Source organism: Enoplosus armatus, chromosome 17 (genome assembly GCF_043641665.1).
Source record: "Enoplosus armatus isolate fEnoArm2 chromosome 17, fEnoArm2.hap1, whole genome shotgun sequence".
Taxonomy (NCBI): Eukaryota; Metazoa; Chordata; class Actinopteri; order Centrarchiformes; family Enoplosidae; genus Enoplosus; species Enoplosus armatus.
The window spans coordinates 3,816,963-3,840,477 of record NC_092196.1 but is presented as its reverse complement, the minus strand read 5'-3'; the positions used below and the strand labels follow the sequence as shown (position 1 = coordinate 3,840,477).

The window sequence follows — 23,515 nt, the reverse complement described above, 5'->3', positions numbered from 1 at the left end:
TCGCGTGTTGTCCCCGTATTTCCCTTCCGTCAAAATACACTTCAGCGGAAGGCGACGTCCACTATGCTCGCACTTTAAGATTGGATTCTTAATTTGAATTAAACAGGGTTTGATGAATCACCCATACGCCGAATTCGCCGGAAGACGTAGAGGAATCCAAATCAATCTTAATTCACACCCTTAGAGGTGTTTTCTTCTGCCTGTAAGCATGGGAATTAAAAACAGAAAGATCGGTAAAGGAGTTCGGCATGACGTTCTTTTTGGATACGAGAGAACGCGGCTCGGGCATTCCGGATGTGTTTTTTTTTCTGACGTGATTTATCACGTCGTTAACACCCAGCACATACAGACACTAGCAGTGAACACTTACAGCTGTGTCTGTGTTATAACGTGTCACCGGCCGGTTTAGGACCCCGAGGCGGACGGACGGCGGGCCCTGCTGGGTGTCTGTCTGCTGCGCCGCGTCGCTTCCTTCCTGCAGCCTCTGCTCTTTCGCAGACAAACAGCAGGTTTTAGCGCAGATTTTCAGCACGCCAACACCGAGACCCTCTGAGCCTCTGTCCGCCGCTTTGCCCCCCCCCCAGTCAACCATACCTTATATTCCAGCGTGTCGAAAACAGCCCGGTGCCCGTTAGGATCCGTGGTGGAGACAGTCCATTGTCCTGCTGCTGCTGATTCGTCCTGCGAGCGAACAGACTGAGCGCCAGCCTCCTCTCTGCTCCTCCTCCTCCCCCCTCCTCCCATCATTTTCCTCCATCCCTCCCTCTCTCTCTCTCTCTCTCTCTCTCTCTCTCTCTCTCTCTCTCTCTCTCCTCCTGCGTCCTCTCCCTCATCCTTCCCTCTCCTCCCTTTTCTGTCTTCCCTCTCTCTTCCCCCTCATACCCTTTTGTTTTCCTCCTTTCTTCTCTCCCACCTCTCCTCCCTTCCTCCTTTACACCCTTTTTCCTCCCCCCTCTCTCTGTCTACCCACACGCTCTTTCATCCTTCCCTCCTCCTCGCTCCTCTTTCCCAGGTGAGCGTTATTTTAACATGTCACCTCGGCGAACAAGCCACTGGCAGACTGTGGGACGTCCTGTGTTGTCATCGAGGACTGTGAGCAGCAAGCAGCAGCCAGCTGGCCTCATAGAACAACAACAGGAGTCCCGTGACTCACTGTTGTAACGGACTGGCTACCTGTTTTGGTGGCTGGCTGACTTTTACAAGCTGGTTGGCAGAGATGACAGCCCCGTGCAGGAAGCCTCTCAGTGACAACATGGAGATCCAGCGACCTCTGCTGACCAAGCCAGCTAAGTGCAACTACACCACTACGCTGCTACTCACATCCTCAAATAGATGGGAAAAAAAACAAAAACAATGCAACAAAAGTACTCGCTGATATTCTGTTATATCTGACATTATTAGATTGTTAATACTGATGCATCAGTGTGTAAGCAGCATGGCACTGTTAACTGCTCCTTTATATACATTCAGGTAGTTTTAGTCCAGTGGTTCCCAACCTCAGGAACCAGTGGACAAGATAAATATGAAGGGTCCTCAGATGATTAATGGGGTCGGAAAGAAGAAAAAAACAAAAGTTCTGATACACAAATGTATTTGCACGTGTTATTTTGACCTTGCTGACCAACTCATGAACAATGGAAGTGCATGACAACCGCTGGCTTCATCTTAATCTGACAAGTAACCAGTATCTGCAGCTGTCAAATGAATGTAGTGGACTCAAGTACAAGTACTTCTGTTGTTAATTTCTTCTTCATTCCCCAGATGTAGGCGATGATCCGATGATGGAAGGAAACTCCGCTGATACTGACTTTTCACATAATATTCTTTATTTGCATCAAAGATCAGGATCAACAGGCATGCGCATCTAGACCTGGACAGCACCCGTAGCCAAATCAGTACTGCTGCCCTGAACACTGTTCAACCTCGTCTTTTATACCTTTAGACATACATGGGGTCCTACTACAACACACTAGTCTGTAAACTTCCGTTCCCCATATAGGGGTCAGGAAAAGAGACCTCTCAGAATGACCTTTCACATACCAAGACCTCTCCTAAACAACAATAAATCTTATCTTTATGGGCCCCAACATCTGCTAGTTGTTTACCTGGATCATTGCATACGTGGCAACTTTGTACTGCATATCATTTTACGAAAAGACTACTTTTATGATTAGTATCAAATAATACACATCACTTCAAAATGAAGTAAATGTACTTCGTTACTTTTTATCACTGGACATGCCCAAACATTTAACATCACGGCCCCTGTGTTTATCCTTTGCTTTTTCTCACACACTTAATTCAGCTAACACTAGCTATTGCGCCAGTGGCAGCTGTTTTTCTCGTGTGATAAACGCAAATAAGCAAGTAATCTTGTTTTATTTTGAAATATTTTCATCGGAACCGGTAGTACGGTGTATGGTGGTATTGTGTCTGCCTTGACGCGAGGCTGCGATGACTTTAGTGTATTTGTAATCACGAGTGTTTACTACCCCCTAGTGGCCACAGTGAAGAACTACAGCACACAGTGCTGCTAATATCAGTGAAATTACAATTAATATGACATTTACATCGACTGTCACATGACTACTGCTTATAGTTATATCCATAAAGAGGTCTATATGGTACACAAGGCCACCTACAGCCAACTACAGATGTTGTTAGTGTCCAAAGTTATAGCATGTACACTTCCGGTGAGGTAATTTCAAAATAAACTGAAGAAATCAGAAAATAACACAATCAACATAATAATTGTTCTCCAATGCAGTTACAGAATACAACTCCCATTGTATTCCCATTTCTCAATGGGAACACATATATTATATTTGATTATTATTATTATTATTATTTAGACGTATCAATAATGGCATTAATAGTCATGTTAGTATTATCTATCAAACAATAAAAGCTCATGCACCACGTGATCAGAATCAGAATCAGAAACTGTTTATTGCCAAGTAACATACATTACAAGGAATTTGCTGTGGTCTGAAGGTGCTATTGTTTTGATAACAAATAAGTAGAATATAAAAGCTAAAATAGGAATAAGAATAAAAATAAAAATAAAAAATAAGATAAGATAAATAACAACAGTGCAGTGTTGCTTATCAATCAAACAGCCTCCCTGTAGATCTATTCATTGTACCTGATGAATTTTATTGAGCAACAAATTGTTTGATTGCATTCCTTTCTAGCTTGCGTGTACATGTGGGCTTTTCTCAATAAAGCCAGGAATCATCAAGCTTTGGGCTGATTATCCCAAGTACTAAAATATAATACTAGTTTATTTGCCATTTGTATTGTAATTTTAGAATAAATTGAGTAAAATGATCCTCCATAGGAAATGACTGCTGTGAACAGTTATAATAATACAGTATGGCCTCTGAACTGTGTGTCCAGCTGTAGTAGACACACATGGACAGAGGAGGGCAGCAGATTGAGGTTTATCAGTGGTAGTGATGACAGAAGTCCACAGCATCAAACATGTGATACCAAATGTCAGGGAGGCAAACCTGTTCATAGGAGTCTGTAACAAGGTGCCATGCATGAGCTCATTATTACTCATATCATTACTCACTTTTTCAAAATGTTGACAGTGAATCATGTTTCCACTTCCACTGATTTTACATATTTAACGTCTGTCCCCATTTGTTGGGGAGAACTAGGCCTACTGCATGTGTGGAAAAAAAAAAGTCATTTGCATCCCCAGAGGGAGCTGTGTGAAGTCTGAAAAACTGCCCCAAGTGACATCACTTGAGTGAGTGTCAGAGATCTGGGGGTGTAGTGTTAGAAAGAGTTTGCCAGACCTCTGTAGCCCGCTCCTCATCTGAGCTTGAGGCTACATTAGCCGCCACTAGCATAACACACCGCAATCTCTGACTGAACATCTTCACTGCCAAAGATGATTATGCAAAATAAAAAAATAAATAAAATGAAAAACTGAATCCACTACTATGTACTGGTTGAAAATGCTTTAATTCACTCATATAGCCACCCAACACATGATCAAATACAAGTGATAGATTGATATAAGTAGGCACAAACAGAGCTGTCAGTTCTCTGGGTAGAAGTAGGCACACATAGTATACTTGGAAAATAACCCCATGGTGCTGGACCATGTAACAAGGGAGTGCTCGTCCAGCTGTTCTTCAGCTCTCTCCACCTTAGTAATAATTGCAGCTGAAATGAATGTCGTCATCAAATGAAGTACAATTTCAAACAATGCACCCTCAAATTTCTAAAAATCTAAGCCTCCACCTGATGTTTCTATGATAAACATCTCTTCCACTGTAATCATCATATACACCAGCCAAACCCAGGAATTCTCCCCCTCCGATCATCCAATACGCCCCTCTTAACCCTCCCAGTTTCTTCCATATCTCCCTTCCCGCCCGCCTTGGCCTCGTTGACCCAGCCCACCCACCCCCCACCGCCACGAGGGTCAGTGCTCAGCTGCTGATGACGTGTCCTGCCCAGGTCTCGTGTTTGGTCCCCGGGTTGAGATGGGTTATGGTCACCTCCACCGCCTGGACCTTCTCGTATTTGGGAGGGATGGAGCAGACTTTGTAGCTCACCTCGTCGCCCTCCACCGGCACGTACTCGCCCTCAATGCTGAAGAAAGAAAAGAAAGATTCAAAAGTTGCAGATTAAAAAACAGTGGAAGCTATTCTTCTGTTGCACTCTACATGCTGACACTCGCGGCTGAAAAAAGGAAATGGTTCCATTTTCCAGCCAATCGCAGCAATGCAAGTCAAAGCAGCCCTGCAAGGCAAAATCTGTACGTCAAACACGGGTTTGTGGTTCAACTGCTAACATTTTCACATAGTGTCATCGACTATATTGAAGTGGTCCCTTTGCAAATGAATCGTCCATTTGACTCACATGGCTGCCGTGAGCCCCAGTTTGTGCCTCTCATGTGCCTCATGTATCGATGTTCTCATTTAATAATGCTGCTGCTGCTCTGAAGGTATTTTTCTAGACTCTTCTACACCCTAACTCTCAGGCATTCTTCACATTTTAGTGTGGACATAGTGTAACACACACACACACACACACACACACACACACAGCAGAGCTTCCTTTGGGCCAGTTAGAGAGGAACAAGGACGCAACCAGACTGTTGAAGGAAGAGGCTTTATTTATTTTCATTTTTTACAGTATGCATTGTGCTGCTGTGTTTTGTGTGTTTAAGAGTGTGTGTGTGTACACACTGCTGACGTCTATGTGTTTTAAGCCTGTGGGTGATAACAAAGGCACCGTGCTGAAGGTCATCAGATATTCTGTTGTCCTCCTACACACTCCTGCAGCAGTGTGTGTGTGTGTGTGTGTGTGTGTGTTTCCCTCTACTCCCACACAGAACCTGACTTCGTTTTGATGTCGGCGATTAAAACCAAAGCAGCCCTCTGACACACCTCATCAGAGACAATGAGTTAAACACAGTCATCCTCAAGTTTCACTTGCAGAGCAGCTTCACTGAACCACTGTGTGTGCACGTACATACACACACACACACACACTTACTCTGAGATGTGGACAAAGATGTCTTTGCCCCCGTCGGATGGCGTGATGAAGCCATGGCCTTTGGAGCGGGAAAAACATTTACACACACCAGTAAACACCGGACCCTCTGATGCACGAGCCGTCCTGCGCAGAGAGACAGATATATAGACGGAGGGATGGAAGAAGTGGGGGGGGGGGGGGGGGGGGAGTGATGAAGAGCGTCCCATGAAGAGTGTATCAACAAAATACTCTGATCCGCCTGAAAATAGGGCGTTTTGATTGGCTAGCAGATGAACATTTCTTTCTTTTCCTGTTACATTATGATCCCGTCAAACACTTGCAGTCACATGACAGTACACAAGACATAACTTTGACATATTATCACCTTATAAAAGGGGCTAACATGTTAGCTAACAGCCTATTTACACATCAAGCAGATACAGAGCAACAGTAGCATAGCATTTGGAGTTGTGTTTCTGGCTGCTGGCTCCACTGTGTTCCCCAGCTAGCCGCTAACTTTCTCTGTCTGCTGTTTGGTGCTGGGCAGGTAGTGTCTAATGGCTTCTATGAATCCCTTGTGCACAATTTGAGTCCTTTGCGGGAAAGGCAGACTCCGTCAGTAAACAACTAACCCTAAGCAGAGTAAATAAAGAGGCAATTACAGAGTGCACATTCGTTAAATGGCTATTGCTGAAAAGACGCTGGCCATAAAGAGTGTAAAAATGGGATTTGGTACAATGAAAACTGTAAGGATTATACCTTAAAAGGAGCATGCTAGCATTGCCATGACGACTCTTATAAAAAATGGTGGAGAACTTGCAGTTTGCCACAAGCACAGGGACACTAATCAATAAAATGTAGTCAATGTTCAGCATGGTGGATGATACATCGTACATCATACATACGTGTATAGAGCAATACTGCTCCCAAAGAAAGTTTCCCACGCATTCTGTGGTGGCATTTCATTGCGTGAGCAGTCCTCCAGATGGAATTCAACAAGCCACACTTACTATTACTGGACACATAGCAGCTGACATTACACTCGCTCCGCTGGCTCATAAGGCCGCTTCATCCTGTGTGGTTCTACAGTGTGTGTGTGTGTGTGTGTGTGTGTGTGTGTGTGCGTGCGCGCATCCTCACGCTGAGCAGGTCCTGTTTCGGCGCGTGGGCAGAGGGCTGGGGACGAGGTAGCCTCTCATGGGGGAAGGCGAGCGGTCTCTGTGTCTGCAGGCTGGAGGATGCAGGGACTCTGATGGGACAATAAAAAACAGTGTGTTACATCATGACAAATAACACACAGCAGTACGGTGCTTCTCTGCGTTCAACACTTCCAGGACACAATGTGAGACAAAATCACCAGTAGAGTGACATAATCATGTGCAGCACAGCACGATTGTCTTTGTATGTAGCGATACATCTTTAATGAATGAAATGAGACGGTATATTATTACATAATACGCTCTTTGTTGCTGCTATTCCCCGCCGTTTCCCTGGGGACGGTATAGACCGCCTCTGATACACCCGGCTGCTTCTTTACACCAAACTGCAAGGTGCCCCCCTCCCTCAAATCCTATTGGCCTTGACAGATGTTCCCCAACCAACCAAGTGGGAGGTTCAGGTGCAGCGACAAGGACGTGATCCCTCACCACTTTTCCACAAATGCAAATATGGTCAATGAAGTGCCCCGACAGGATCACATCGGGGTCTCTGCTGTGGTGGGCACGTGCTTTTATCCTTGTGTAGACTAGTCACTTTTCCCAGTAACACGTTACATTTTAAATACAATCGACACAATTATACTTCCCTATGTTTTGCCCCAGCTAATTGCCCCTTCTACATGACATGTGCGGGCACAGTAGAGAAGAAGGTAAACAAGGGACAAGTTGAAACAGGAGGCTGGATGATAAGGTAAGATACTCTGTCATCATTTACGTTGTGTGAAGACCTGGGACCTGCATGCCGAGGTGAAACTGGTGGCTGAAGACGCTTGTCTTTACTTCCCCAAAAGTGGGTGTTGAGGACAAATGTGAGAGTCTTCATGAAAGTTGAATTATTGCAGCAAAACAACACGTTGAATATGAGACAATGTCATGGACTATTTCTAAAAGCTGACTACAAAATGGGTAGATTCTCTTTGGTCCATCAAGTAACGTGAAGACCCCTGAGGTAATAATGTGACTTCCATCTGGGTTCATTTTCCCTTTAAAGTGAAATCAGACCCCATTTTCGATATAATTTATGGTCTGCATTTCGTCAGCAATAGACATTCAGTGTATTTAAATTCTGTAACTACCTCTCTATTTAGTAGTTTTTCAAAGTTAGAGGCGGAGTCCGCCATTCCCGTGCTTGACTCAGATTGCCTTCACACACAAGGGATTCACAGGAAATGATGCATGCACGTAATCCAGTGTTATTGTTTGCGATTTCATCTCACTGATATCAGCCTCACGGTTTACCGCTACGCTAGCGGTGCTACGTTACTGCTAATGGTAACAAATATGGAGTGGCTTTGATAATTCTTTTTATCATTCATGGGTCATTTTGGGCATTCTAAAACAACAGATCAGTTTTAAATATTGCAGGGGAGCAAGAAGGAGAAGCCACATTGAGCCGTGAGATGAAGAGTTGCAGGCGACAGGCTGCACACCTCCAACTCTTTTTACTGTGCCCTGCCGTTGTATGTGTGCATGAAATCAGATTGATACTCGCTACAGGACAGAAGTCTTAATAAGACTATAAACAGATACACCAGTTGTTGTTCTGTTGCGTCTCTGATAAAGAAGCTGCCCAAGTGTTCGCTGCAGTATTACACCACACTTGCTGTTACCACGGCAATGACTGCTATCGCCAAATCAGCCCGGACTGAAATCATGAGGACGGCCGCAGAATTGTCAAAATCGAAACAGCAGAGGCCGAGGTATCCTGACTGAGCAATGCAAGCTGACATCTTTCATTAGATCCCCATTACAAGGTCAGTTTCAAGCTCAATCTTATTTTCTAAGACTTTGGACTTCAGATCCACAGATGACAGTTTTCACAGGCTCGGTAGTGAACTGATTTTCATGTGTAACATCAGTGGAGTGCCCCTTTAAGACGATACAGCACTGTACTTTTTCTCACTAGTCTCAGTAAAAAAAAATAATGCCGTTACCTGGTGACAGTGGAGAACGTGGGGATCCTGCAGAGGTCAGCGGAGGGGTCACTGGTCGTGGCCCCTGGATGGGCGTGGCCTGGGCGGACATCTCCAAAGAGGTGGAGTCAAAGGGTGGGGAGGAAGGAGGGGGGGGAGGTCACTCAAGAGGGAGCACAGCAGAGGATGTGAAACACCTGGGGAGAGGAGGACAGGAGGAGACATTTAGAGTCTTTGAACTGATCGTAGTGACGCGCAAACGTCTCGCCAACATTCCCTGCTAAATGCACCGGCGCGCACACACACACACACACACACACACACAAATGTAAGAGCATCAGTCTGTCAAAGTATCATTTCAAACATGTTTTTTCAGTTCCTTTAAAAAGCCCCTGAAACACAAACCCCCCCTCTCCCAAAAAAAAAAAAAACACTGAATCTGTGACCTGCTTGTGGCATTCTCAGAACCCTTGTTACCATGGCAACGCCAATTTGAGGACAGGCCGACGCAGATGCCACCTGACAGAGAAGAAGAACAGTCCCCTCATTCACCTCGGCGCAGGACTTACATCACCAGGCATTACATCACAAGCTCTGTCAACCAATTAGGGAAAAGAAAACCTCCATTGATTTCAACTTTCCGTTACTGGCATATTGTTCAAAGAGAGCTAGAGAGAAGAAAAAAACACATGCGAGGGAGAGAGGGCTGTTAGACAAATATAATAAAAGGAAACAATGACTGAGGCAACCGGGGCAGGTCAGTGAGATCCTGGACTTCTATAGTTGTTGACAGAAGAGGGGGGAGCAGATTTTCCATTTTCCAGGTTTCCAAAGACAGGATTTAAGACTATTACAGATACCGGGTTGTGAGTTCAAGACCAAAAAAGATGGAAAAAAGCTGCGCGTCCTTGACTCACTGTAGCTGATGAATATTCTAACAGCAGACATTTAAACGGGGTTTGTACAGTTTTTTAACAGTAAAAATCAAGCACTCTTCAGGCACTTTCAAGGTACCTAAAACAAAACATTTCCAGATTCTCAGAACCTTTACCATCACATCTAAACTGTGACTATAAATGCAACTGCGAAACCTGAAGTTTACAGAATACCTTTATACCCACAGCAGTCGATGTATATTGTCATTATGTTCAATACTTTGGTTTATGACCAAATATCTGCAAAACTGACACTCCCATCAGCCTCAGCTGTACTTTGTTTAGTGCTGTTTAGCAAATGTTTGCATGCTAACATGCTAAACTAAGATGGTGAACATGGTAAATATCCTATCTGCATAACATTGAAATGTTAGCATTGTCACTGTGAGCGTGTTAGCCTTGCGGCATGTGGACCTTGGCGTTTAGCTTAAGTACAGCCTCACGGAGGCGCTGCAGGACTGCAAGCTGAGTACAACACGCTTCTTTAACGCTCATTTTTTTTTTTTTGTGTGTGTCAAGCTTGAAATGAAGCTCTGTCTGACTATGAAATCCAAGTGAAGTAACAATAAAGTTTACAAGGAAAGCTGCTTTACAAGGATCACTGTCTTCAAGAGACTTTCTGTTACTTCCTGCGGCTGTCAGGCGATGGACAGAAAACAGCACTGATAAGAAAACATCCAGTCAGGCACATTTCAGTATTGATAAAATGGAACAAAGGCAGATGGAGGCTTTGTGTTTGTTGTGACGGATTATCTAAGTAGCTAATTATCTCTTCTACTGGACAAGGAATAATAATAGAATAGCAGCAATGGTGAATGACTTTGAATGATTCATTGATGAGTGCTAATCCTGAGCGGGTGTCTTATCTCCTAGGTGAGAGTTACGTGTATATTTATCCAGGAAGGTTTGCTCAGCATTCGTAACGTTCATACAGCTACACACATCGGCGACAGGAGCCTGAGTACATTTTACAGTTTCGAGGCGCAGAGCAGAGCGAGCAGAGCGTCTCATACGTCTTAACTCAATAGACGTGTGGTTAATGTAATCACAGCCTCTCTGCACAGCACGCTTCCTGCTGGAGGAAGGCAAGGGTTATGGCTGACAGTCCACACACACACACATATACTTTTCCATCGTTTATTTACACTGTGACCCCCCCCCCAGCTAATAGGGATGTGAATCAACTCAAACACATTGTTTTCTGAAATTACTGAAGAGATCTAAATAAAACAGGAAACATTATCAAATAGTTGGTGGAGAACAGCGACAGGAAAGGAGCGAGGGTCTTTAAAAAAAGGAGCTCCGAGGGAGGAGGAGAATGAAACAGAAAAGATAAGCAAGAGATAAAGCCCGAGGGAGCCTCGGAAAACACGATAAGGTGAGTACAGATTTAGCTCTTTCCTGCATGCTGCTTTAAAAAGGGCCACTACAAACTACAAAATCCACACGCTGAACTTTACATTCCTGCTGACGACTTTCCCAAACGCACTGTAACTTTTCGGGTAGCAGTTTATCCCAGAGCGTAAAAAAAACCCACTTCAAATGGAAGAAAAGAAAAAAAAAAAAAAACCACAGTAAAAATGTAGAAAAGCGGCAGTGATGAAAGACAGCAGATTGGGGTAAAAAGCTGTGTGTAAACATGTATGGCGAAAGAAGACGAGCCGAGTCATTACAGGGAGATAAAAGAGCAATATGTGTGAGGAGTCGAAGATAAGAACAGAGGGACTGCGAAAGGAGGTCAGACATGATAACACGCCTGTGTGTGTTTGTACAAGTTGCCACCTAAAATGTGTCTTTACATAAAAGGACCCCCACCCCCCAACACACACACACACACACACTAATCAGTATGGGAAACTCGGAGAAGGACTTCAAACCACAATTGCTCTGCTGACGTAAGAGCTGCGGACTGATTTTCCTCTTGGGGATCATATAAGAGGGAAAGTTACGTTCTGCCCCCCTTGAACTTCTTTAGACCTCGGCATGATGTTTTGCTTTTTGAGGTCTTTCAGCCTGCTTCATTTTGTCAGACAGGTTCTATTTAAGCGATTTCTTGATTCAACAGGTCTGGCAATAATCAGGCCTGGGTGTGGCTAGTGAAATTGAACTCAGCTTTGCAAAAAATGTGGTTAATCACAGTTTCCCTTAATAAATGAAATTATCATTTAAAAACTGCATGATTTTTTATGAAACAACTAGGAGTCTACAGCAACTTCAGCTCTGTGAGGCTGTAGTTAGGCGCTAAATGCTAACATGCTCACAGAGACAACGCTAACATACTGATATTTAGCAGGTAATATTCACCAGGTTTCCCATGTTAGTTTAGCATGTTAGCATGCTAACAATTGCTAATTAGCCAGCTGAGGCCGACGGGTGTGTCGCCAAATATGGATCACCAAAGTCTTTGGAATTCATACTCTTGAGACCTTGAATATCATTAGCAAATTTTATGACAATCCATCCAACATCATATTGTCGAGATATTTCACTCATATTTTCACTGGAATGAAATCATTAGGATTCATCCTAATCCATTCATTCACCATAAATATCTGTACAAACTTCCACGGCAATCCACCCAAAAATTGTTGAGATGTTTCAATCTGGACCAAAGTGGTGGACCGACCGAAAAACTAGCACAAACGTTCATATATAAAAAGTGTATTAATCATTCATTTTGCAATATAATTGGAGCAACACCATAACAAAAACAAGAGAATTTCCCTCGGCTGGTTTTAAAAAGGCAGAACAGGTCTGATGTTGCAGAATATTGCAGAATTTCCACAGAAGTTCACAGCTTTACCCCAACACCACATTACATAATTGTGGGATGTAAAGCGTTACGCAAATAGAGAGAATAAAGTCATCAGATTAAACATTATCACATTATCTGAAAAGTTATTTTGGTATGAAATCAGCTGTCTGACCCCCTGTCCTGTCATCATCACTATCAGTAATGATCACTACTATAACAGTGGATCTGGAGCTTTGGAAAATAAATGGCTTCTTTTCTTTTTAATTCCTTCTATATGAAACAAAGCCATCGACTCTGACTGAACCTCTCGCTCACACACACACACACACACACACACACACACACTAGACTAAACCTGTGTCCTATGGAATTTTCCATGATAGTGCTCTCCGACCACCACGCCACCCAGAGACCCTGCTGATACAGCAAATACCAGCCCAGTGGGGCACACACACACACACACACACACACACACACACACACACACACACACACACACACTTTATCATGCACATGTGCATATGTACATTAGCTCACACGCGGCTCTGCTGAGACAAACACTGCCCATGTGATGAGGCCATTATACTGTATGACCACAGTCTCTGCACAGGCAGGATAATACACTTCATGAATCCATTGGCTGGTTTAGAGTTTCAGTCTGGCACTCTCTACGAGAACGGATCCATTCATCTAAAGCTGCATTCACAGAGAAAAGAATCTCATTTGCACTGGGATAGTCCTTGACATTTCTATAGAAGTAATTGTTTGTGTCGGTGCTTTGTATTATGGATTTATGAAACAGTAATGTGACGGTAATGGCAATCGACCTGCTGCCAGTTTGTAAAATCTTCACTTCCTGCACAGGATTTGTGTTGAATGTAGAAGTTACAGCAGTTTTTAAATCCATCAGGGCGTCGAAGAACTGGTGCAGTGACACAGACAAAATGCTAATGCTGCCTGGTTTAGTTTGTTTAAAAAAGGAACAGTTTTGGGAAATACTTGTTTATGTATTTGCGTTCTTTAGCTTAGCTTAGCATAAAGACTGGAAATAGCTGGTTCTTCCCTCGTACCAGTACCATAAAACCGTCAAGTTGCAGTTTTCTAGGGAGTCATGTGCCAGACTATTTCTTGGTTCCTTTTGACAGAGCCAGGCTAGCCGTTTCCCCCTGTCTTCAGTCTTTATGCTAAGCTAAGCTAAGTTAAGTGACTCTAGCAATACATTTACCGTACAGACACAAGACTGGTATCAATCTTCTCATCTAACTTGCGGCTAAAATGTAATAATCGTATATTCCGCCGGCTGTGGTTTTACATTAGAGCTCTTTGCTGCTTTGCTTTTGAATAAGGGTGTCTCTGTGGCAGGAAGTCCCGTCACCTCCCATCCTGCTGAGGGCTTACTGCTGGACGAGGGACAGAAAAACAAAGACAAGAGTCACAGATTGAGGGAGAAAAAGAAGTGAACAGAAAGACGTAGAGATTGACAGATTATATAACCGCAATCAGGATGGAAGAAAACAAAATGAAAGAAGAAGTGAAACACCATGTCACAGCTGTCATCCAAAACTGAAAAGGTTTATTGAAGGCTGAATGCCAGTAAATGCACAAGAGGCTACCCAAATCTTCTGAGAGCATTATGCTGCATGCATGCATGCATGCATGCACACACACATCACGTCACACCAATGCAGACTGGAAACACTGTCTGGATTTTAAAACAGGAGACAAAACACAGGAAAGGACAGATCACAGTGAGAAAAATAGCCAGAGGGAGCAGAACAGGATGACCGTGTGAGGAGCTGAAAGTTTTAACACTATCATCCCAATCTCTCGCTCTCTCTTTTCCTCCAGACGTTTTTTTTATTCTCTATCCTCTGTCTCTCTCTGACGTTCACTCAGTTACTTGTTCACCCCCCCCCCCCCCCCCCAGAAACGCCAACGAGAACGAGGTGACACAAAGGCAACGTGAAGATAGAGGCCTGAATGTGAACATAGATTTAAGGGCGAGTGAGGCGAAGGTCTCCTGTAACTACGTGTTAGGCAAGCCTTGTACTGGAGTGGAACATTTTTCACCGTGGGCGACAACCTTCTCCAGCGAACAGAAGACAACACAGTCCCTTCTGTGTTTCTCCACGTTCAGTTCTTTTACCTGGAGAGAGAGTTGGATGCCAAATTAGATGCCACTCTGCCAGCAGCTGGTTTAGCTTTTGACCAGATACCAAAATCTGTGAAATTGTCAAAAACATTAGGATTTTTCACACCTTATTTATGCAGTTAATTGTTCAATTATATTTCTCCACATGGAGTTGTGAATATTGTTTCAAAGCCTCCGTCACACTGGCAGGAATATAATGTTGTTGTAGAATGTAGCTGCTAAAATATCCAAAATATGTCAAAAACAACAACAACAACAACAACAAACTGGTATGGTTCGTTAGGTCAGCCTGTGAAGACAAGTTGTCTAATGTCTTCGGTGGCTCTGGGGGAACTTTCTAAAGTCGAACAAAAGCCCATTCGTTTGGGCATGAAGACTACAAAATGACTAGAGCCAGCCTGTGTTACAAACTGGGGGTGTGGGGTTTCAAAGATGTGGGCATTTACCAGGCTGGGAAAGTCTAACAGTAGATACCACAACGTTGCATTGTGGGAAATAATATATCCAGCCTTTTGTCCTCATACTTGGGACTTACAGTCGAGATATCTCGGCCTCCGCTGCTTTGATTTTGACCATTCTTTTTTAAATCTGTTTGGTGTGATGCCCCAAACGTAGGGAAAGTACAACGCTAAATCGCTGGAGTGCCCCTTTAAACTAGCTCTTAATCAGGGAAGGTGAGCCTTGACACCTGACACTGCAACTTCGGTCCTTTTAAAAAAAAAAATATATATATACGACTTCTGCTGCATTTATCGATTTATCCGATCGGCCTACAATCAAATCGTTTGATCTACAAAATGTCAGAAAATAGTGAAAAACGGCCTTTGAACCTTTGTAGTTGATGGTCGCCCGGTCATTGTGACGTCTCCGTTGTTAAGCAGGAAGGTTATGGAGGACTTGTGTGCACGCAAAGGATGAGGCAAGCTGCTTCAGACTCATTATGCAGTGAAGAGCACTGAAGGCAGAAAGCATTAACCTTAAACAGAGACGGCCTATTATGTTGAGCTCTCTGTGCGTTTGGGAGTCAGTGTGGGTGAGTGGGTCGGTGTGTATGTGTGTACGGTCCTGTGTATGCGTGTGCAAGGCCAAATGTGATGTGCGTGTGTGTGACAGCGAGAGAGATGGTCCTGATCCTACAATTTGATGACTCACCCTCTGATGTGCGTCAATGCAGTATCTCACGTATTTCAAATCATGCACACATTCGTGACGGCCGAATGTACACACCGTTACTCACACCAGCGGCCTCCCTCCCTGGACTTCACACGAGGAGCACTGGTGTCATGTTTATTTGCACGTACCGTTCCAGGTAACTGGGATCCAGTTTTTAAAATCAAATGGAGGGATCTACTGTGTCTCTTACCTACTGTGAATGAGACGTGTTGTTAAGAGCTGCGTCATCGACTCACTTCTCTTCAACGAAAACCATTACCTGCTCATAAAGTCGCCGGAGGGCACCAGGTTACATCATGCGCTAATCTGGGCTGCGATCCTCAGGGCCTGTTTAGATAAGGGGCGCGCTAACCTGCGAGTGCTAAGCAAGAGTAATGTTTGCCATGTTCATTACAGTTCAAATACTACATTCTTTCTCCACGTTCAAACAAAAAGTCAAATTTCAATTTGTTTTTTTGATTAAGTTTACAGTGCTTTAAGTGCCCTGTAAAAGTCTATGGTTGATTCATTTCATAAATAAAAATCAAAAGAGGCAGCTCTTTTGAACAGACGATCTATTCATACTTGTAGGAGTCAAAGCGTGGCCTTTGATCAAACTATTTTATTCATTTTTCTTTTCACCTCATCTTTTGTTATTAACCTTGGAGCTCATGGAAACGAAGCTCCTCTCAGCCAACTCGAAACAAAGCAAACCGATGAATGTTGAGACGAGCACTTCGGCGCACTTGTGAGGAGCTTTTTGTATTAAAGGTGAAATTCATAATAGCTGTTAATTAGCATGTCCTTCTTTTATGCAGCTTGTGTGGTGGAGTATTTTAAAACATTTGGAGGCACTCTCTATACTCTGCTGTTAAGACTCAGCAGCTGTTGATCAGTTTGTGGGATTAAGCCCGTCCTTGTTGACAATGGCAGTGAACTCCATGATATTTCTGTATTAAAGATACAGGATCCGTCAGTGTCAACAACAGCAACGTGAGATGTCACAGGCGTGACGCTCAATCCTTTGCTCCTGTAGTTCGAGGATGACAATGCGACCCACCAAGTTCCCTCCTCCCACTCTCTCCTTTCCTCTGTCCTGTCCTCCCCTCATTCTTACAGGTTGGACCCTCTCCTCAGGGTGTCACCACTAAACTTGATGACCGCCTCTTCCTGATACAGCAGGGAAAGGGAAGCAGTCAGGTTTCATCCTGTGCAATCACCAGCTTTAGCTGCTGAGGGTGTGATTTGGTTGTTTTGGGGCTCTCTTAAACCCCCCATGTGTATACTTCTTATATGATTATATCATCTTTCAAATCCTTCTGACAGCATAAGTTTTTGTCTGGAGAAAAATGAGATATTCCCAGTGAAAACTGGTGTAGTCTTTCACTTTCTCTGTGCCCCATGGCAGGGTGATTAATGAGGGGGAGAACGGAAAGGTATGGGCGTATACAGCTGTTTACTACAGTGTCTTGATGATGATACCATCACTAAGAGTGGAGAAAGTCAGAAATGCTCAAGTTATAGGGGCTTTCAGGGGGGCACTGGAGAGTTTGACGCAAATTGTCCAATGAGTCACAGCTCAGTCAAACCTGAACACACATGACTAAATTCAAAGTGACACTTTCCGAAGATAACATTCTCCCTGATGTCCATTACGAATAAACGCCCATAAATCACAGAAAAAAGGGGCTTCTTGTAACTGCAGAACTTGCCTGAGATTCATTATGTTTTTAAGTTTTCTTCAGTATCAAAGTAATCCAGTGATAGTTGTCTGTACATCCTCGGGTACAATGCAAACAGGAACTACTAATAGCTAGTTTGGCATGCTTTTAATGGTGCCAATTTTCCAAAATGTACACAAATATAGGCCAAAATAAAAACAAAAACAAAAACAGGGCTTGAGTTGTAGCCCACAGTGTAACTCACTGAATCCATAGCAACATTATACTTCCTGTGTAAATCCCCCAGAGCATTATGGGAACTGTAGAGCATGATTATCCTCAAAAGAATAATACCAAGAGCGACAAAATAAGAGTTAAGAGTTTAACTCTCAAAAATTCATCATCACATCTTTCCAAATGAACCCCCGCCCACTTCAAACCAGGTGTTTCAGTCATTTTTCAAGCAAAAATGTGAAACACGAGGCATGTTGCTTATCGTTGGCTTATATCATTACAAATTGAATGTCTTTGGGTTTTGAACTTCAATTTGAAGACACAATTTTGGGCTCTAGAAAATTGTGATGGGCATTTTTCACTATTTTGTGACATCTCATAGACAAAACAATGAATCAATTAACCGAGAAAATAATTGGCAGATTAGTCGCTGATGGAATACTGCTGGAATACGGGCCAAGAATTAAATATTTGATCGTATACGTCATACCACATCGGATTTTAAAAACACACCGGCGTGTGGGAAGAAGCGCCGCCTCGCAATAAGCGGAGAGTGACAGAGCAAAAACGCAAAGAAAAAGAATGAGACACCGAGAGAAGAGACGGTCCCATCATTCAATGGAGCGCTTGTTACAGCAGCATCAACAGCAGAGCTTCCAATCAGGCGCTGCACCCAGCTGACAGCTTCAAAACGACAATGGCTCCTCTCTTCCCCTCAGTATTGAAGTGTTGGAGAGACTAATGTTCACTTGGACCATGAATGGGCAGATCAGCACCATTTTCAGTCAAAGGAGTTCAACCACAGACTTGTACCACTTTTGAACTTCTGATAAAAACTGAATTTCACAACGGCCCAAACCCCCCTCCCCCCCTGCCTTTTCCCTGTATGGACTCATGTCAAGCCTGGGTCGGGGTGACCGGTCACATCCTCACTGTGCTGATGACTTCACACAATGTACACCGTTAACAACCCCCCCCATTACAATTTCCTGTTGGTTTTAACATTTTTACCCTCATAACCCTGCAATCAAGTACAAATCTGTTGCAAACAGAGAGTACGAAAATGTGTTGAGTGTGTTCCTTAGAAAGTTTCACAACCCAGACTGTTTCAAACATTCTGGGGGGGATTCATACTGCAGGGCTGGAGGACCACTTCCCATGGTGCCCTAACAACGGCAATCCTCACGATTCCACAAACTGGTGCAATGTCTTCTTTCAACAGTTACATGGTCGCTCTATAAGAGTGAAGTTATTTCGCATTTCTAAAGACTTAAGAAATACACCAGAGGTCTCTGAAGTTGGTTAAGAGTAGATGCTTGATGACTGCGGTATAGAAAACACACACACACACACACACACACACACACTTTTGAGACATGTTCTGGAGGACAGAATGCAAAAATAAAGCAGACATCGATTTTGTTTTGCAATTGCGTTCCAATGCATCTTCATTGTCTGATTTGTCAATGTGGTACTAAATTATTTGTAGAATCCGGTTTCTCTGATGTTCCTCGTCTGCCAGCAGCAGAATTCCTTTCCTGCTCAAGTTTGGTTTTCAAATCAGCCAATCTATCTTCTATTATTTCACCCCTACTTACATAATTATAAACATAACAGATTGTTGGTACTTTTCTGCACGTGTGCTTCTGCAGAATAATGGAGCAGACATAAGTTCCCAGGATCCTGGTTTATCTGGCGCTGTCTCTTTAAGACAACTAAGTGGGAAGAGTGACGGATACTGAAAGAGAAAAGGCAGACAGAGGCCAAGCTAGAGGAGAGGAGAACAGAGGAAGTTTGAGGGACACATCTATGAGCGGACTGGTCTCATTCATGTGAAAGGGGGGCCTCGGCTGAAGTGAGCCTTAGACTATCCACTAGGACGAAAGAGTGAAGAGATCTCGGAGGGGTCAGTGCAGCTTTCTCTGAGTGGAGCCCACATTCACTGCTGTTTGGGAGACAGTTTGGATTTCGGCCACAACTTTTGATTTGTCGCTTCCTGTGGGTGAGGACTTCCTGTTGTTGTCCTCTAAATAGAGCGTATAACTCTATCAAGGTATTCTCACATGCAGGTTGTGCTGCAGATGGCGAACCCCCACACGGCCCATGAAACCTGATCTGACCTGTGTGTGTCCTGACCTGTCGCGTGCAGCACAGTCACCCGGCTCTACTGACTCATGTACTGTATTGTATGTACTGTAAACTCACACTATTACATGTATTACATGTAGATATGTTTACACGCTGCTGAACACCTCTTTCTCACAGTGTAATACGACGCCACTCCTGGCAATAAACCTCAGAGCTACAGGAGTGTTGCTCCAAAAAGAGAGGTTACGCTAACTAACACGCCCCTTATAGGTTCTCCTAAACCCACCAGTTAGGAGCTACTTGTAGCCTTAGGGTGTTTAGAGAATACGGCCCCCTGGTCTGAAATCGTTCATTTGTATGCACATGAGTATTGTAGCTATTGCTGGCTTTCTGCAGTGCACTTTATTTCCTGAACGTAATGTAGATGAGAAACAGTTTTCTTAATTAGTGTGAGGGATTCAGGGAAAACCAGCAAGATTACACAGCAAGATTTCTGCTAGAGGAACCCGACAGGTTTTCTAATGGGGGTTTTACAAGAGCACAAAAGAAAGATCCTTACTTAAAGCTGTGGATGCCATCATCTATATGAAACATATGCAAAGACCAACTGGAGCTACAATAAATGTCAGCATTTATCATTTTATTGTATTCATGTTGGCAGCAACATGTACATGCAACGTTTGAGGACTACATCTTTACGATACCGGTTTAGCAAAGTACGACCTTGTTTTTTGTTTTGATGATGTCCCTTACACACACACACACACACACACACACACACACACACACACACACAGGGAGTGTATAAATTCGAGTCATGTGGAGATAAGCACAGAAAGGCCTCCAGGAACCATTACAGTCATATTTCAAGGAGTGAGTGGAATTTTCCCCTCAGGCAAACTGCAGGTAATAAACACATGTGTATATCCACACACACACACATATGCATGCATTTGGTTCATGCACACTCATATACACAGTTTACAGAGGTGGATGAATGCAGACAACAACAACCTGTTTTATCTTCCTGCGTCACCTACATGTTTTCTCTCCAAACTGCCATCCGCATTTTGTCTGTTTTACTGCGGAGTGGTTTCAGCTTCTGCACCAAAACAACACACGCCTGGCCATCGAACAGCAATGTGCTTGTGCCAGTTGTTGCTTTTAGAGCTGAAATACTGATGTCTACTGATTACTTATGTCAGTCTATAATAAATATGAAGCTACAGCCAGCAGCTTAGCATATAGACTTGGAAGCAGGGGGAAACAGCTAGCCTGGCTCCGTCCAAAAGGTAACAAAAGTCCACCTACCAGCACCTCTAAAGCTCACTAATTAACACTATTTATCTCATTTGATTAATTACAAAAACCGAATGTGAAAGCAGTGAGCTCACAACTTTCTGGCAAGAGTTTGGGGAAGACCCTTTCCTGTTTCAACATGACAGTGCCCCCAGGGGTGAGTGGGGGCAAATCCCTGCAGCCAGGTTCACAAACATTACGTAATGTTTCCCCAGAAGGAGTGGAGGCTGTTGTAGCAGCAGCTTAATGCCCATGGTTTTTGCTCAGGTGTCCACAAACTTTTGGCCATGCAGTGTATTTTCAACGAGGCAACGGACCCACTGTCCTCTCTTCTCCTCCCCTTCCCTCCCTCTTCTTCCGTGTTATCAAATCTGATGTCTCTCACCCCCCCCCCCCCCCCCCCCCCCACCTTCTCTCTCACTCTATCCCTCACTCAGTGTCATTGCTTTATTGCCTACAGCCAGCGCTCACAGGGGACTATAACAGCAGATCATATTGCACAACCACATGCGAGGCCTTCACGACAAGCACCATCTCCAGACTCCACGGCTGTAAAAGGCGCGGCCATAAACGCCACAGTTAGCCTTTAAGGTGGCATAACAGCCCAGTTATCAGCACAGTGGTCTGTAAACAAGCAGTTATGATGGGGTGGACAAATAAAAGGACGGCGCTTTGCAGAGTGTGGGCCTTTTGGCCAAGACCTCACCTGGATGTTTGCAGTGTCGTGCAGGCTATATGAAATATCCTCAACATCATATCACTTAGTCCTCTTTTGCCGACATTGGAGCTTTGCCCCATGCTACACACCTATTGTAAGCAGCTTTGTAGTGTGTTCACACAGGAATAGTGACAAAACAAGCACACTCAAAACATTTGGTATGCTGACAAAAACACTTGATTTCTGAGTGGGCTGTTGATGCACATTCTTTTGCTCTTCATGTCAGGTGGACTACCACCAAATTCAATGATTATAGTTGTTATTTTAAACGGTTAAACATAATTCCTGTGAGCAAATTCCACTAAAGGCGAGTTGGAAATGTTACATTATATATATATATTTGACACATTATTCGTGTTGTGAATAAGAAGAATACGGCACTGAAAAACAATTTGAGGCTTATTCGTTTACAAATGAAATAAAATACCCACTGGACGCCTGAAATGGAAATACCAGTGCAACCTTAGATTTCACTCGGATCGTGTAAGAGGCCTCTTCACTTGAAGTGACAGAAAGTCTGGCCAGCCCCTGAGCAAGATAAAACATGCAGCCTTTCACGTGTACTGTAAAATTTGCCCCCTGGGATCAATAAAGTATTTCTGATTCTGATGCAGGTGTTTTTTTGACAACAGCCTCGTCCAGCCTCAGTGTGACACACTGTGGAGCAGAGCAGAAGTAGTCTGGTCTATTGGTCTATTGCTAATCTGTGTACAGATGACTTCTATGGAGCCAACCACATCCTGGCTGAAACTGTGTCAACAGCCACTACCCGTCATTACAAATCTGGGAGTTTTTTTTTGTTTTAAACCACACACACACACACACACACACACACACACACACATACACATACACACACACACACACAACCCCTTGCCCACCACGTCAGCTGATGTTTTTTTTGTTTCAACCAACAACAGGCCTGAGCTTTCAAGGGCTTTCCCTCCTCTACCTCCACCTCTGCTCTCCTGTGTGATTAATGCGCGCACACACACACACACACACACACACACACACACACATGCACACAAACACACAATCCTATAATGGCCTGCTGATAGATACTGGCAACATCCCACAGCTCTTAAGCGCCCACAGAAGCTCATCTCCCAGCACTTCATTAACTCAGAATGAGAGGTGTGTGTGTGTGTGTGTGTGTGTGTGCTGAGAGAAAAACCTTTTCAAGTCCCTGAATGAAAGCTTCTCTCTTTCTCACACACACATACACACACACTCTTTCTTTCTGTTGCTGGCTGGTGTCCTCCTACTCGCCTGTTGGCCCCCACCTCCCAAGGAAACGACCGCGCCAGGAAAACACCATCAGTAATGGAAAGGAAAGAGTGTGGAAATCGGTGGACGTTGAACGCCACTAACAAGTTGGAAAGAGAAAGCCAAGTGACAGCCACGAGAGCAACCTCGTTTTCCACTTTGACCACAAAACACATTTATTAACGTTCCATGAACCAAATTCTTTCTTTAACAACTAGCAACTTGCACTACAACTTGACGGCTAGCTCGTGATAAAAAAAAAAAAAAAACCCAAAACAAACTTAGCTAAACGCGGCGTTCACGGAACAAACCCTGTCCGTGTGTTTGTGAGTGTTTGGGCGCATCACTCACCTTGTTTCCTCCAACTTCACTGCTGAAGGATGTTCTCGAGCCGAGGAGGACGCGTCCACCAAGAAAAAAGAAAAAAAAAATACAACTTTTGAGAGGAGTTTGGTTGTCTGTTCCTCCGCCGTACAGGACGCGACAGGGGTCCAGGTTCAGTATGCAAGAGTCAAGGCGGCGTAAATACTCTCTGTCTGTAGCTCTCTCTCTCTCTCTCTCTCTCTCTGTGTCTCTCTCTCTGTTTCTGAGTGGGCGTGACTGGTTCAACAGTGACGACACCT

At 43.9% G+C, this 23,515-nt stretch overlaps 1 protein-coding gene across 1 annotated transcript; it reads right to left on the bottom strand.

Annotated features, from left to right (window-relative positions):
- Positions 1–3,956: 3,956 nt before the first annotated feature.
- Positions 3,957–23,424, bottom strand: carhsp1 (calcium regulated heat stable protein 1). The gene is made up of 5 exons (XM_070923280.1): positions 23,244–23,424; positions 8,651–8,826; positions 6,640–6,748; positions 5,521–5,643; positions 3,957–4,611 (listed from the first exon to the last, which is right to left on the bottom strand). The coding sequence occupies exons 2-5, from the start codon at positions 8,739–8,741 to the stop codon at positions 4,449–4,451; spliced, it is 486 nt and encodes a 161-aa protein (XP_070779381.1). The 5' UTR covers positions 8,742–8,826; positions 23,244–23,424; the 3' UTR covers positions 3,957–4,448.
- Positions 23,425–23,515: the final 91 nt, after the last annotated feature.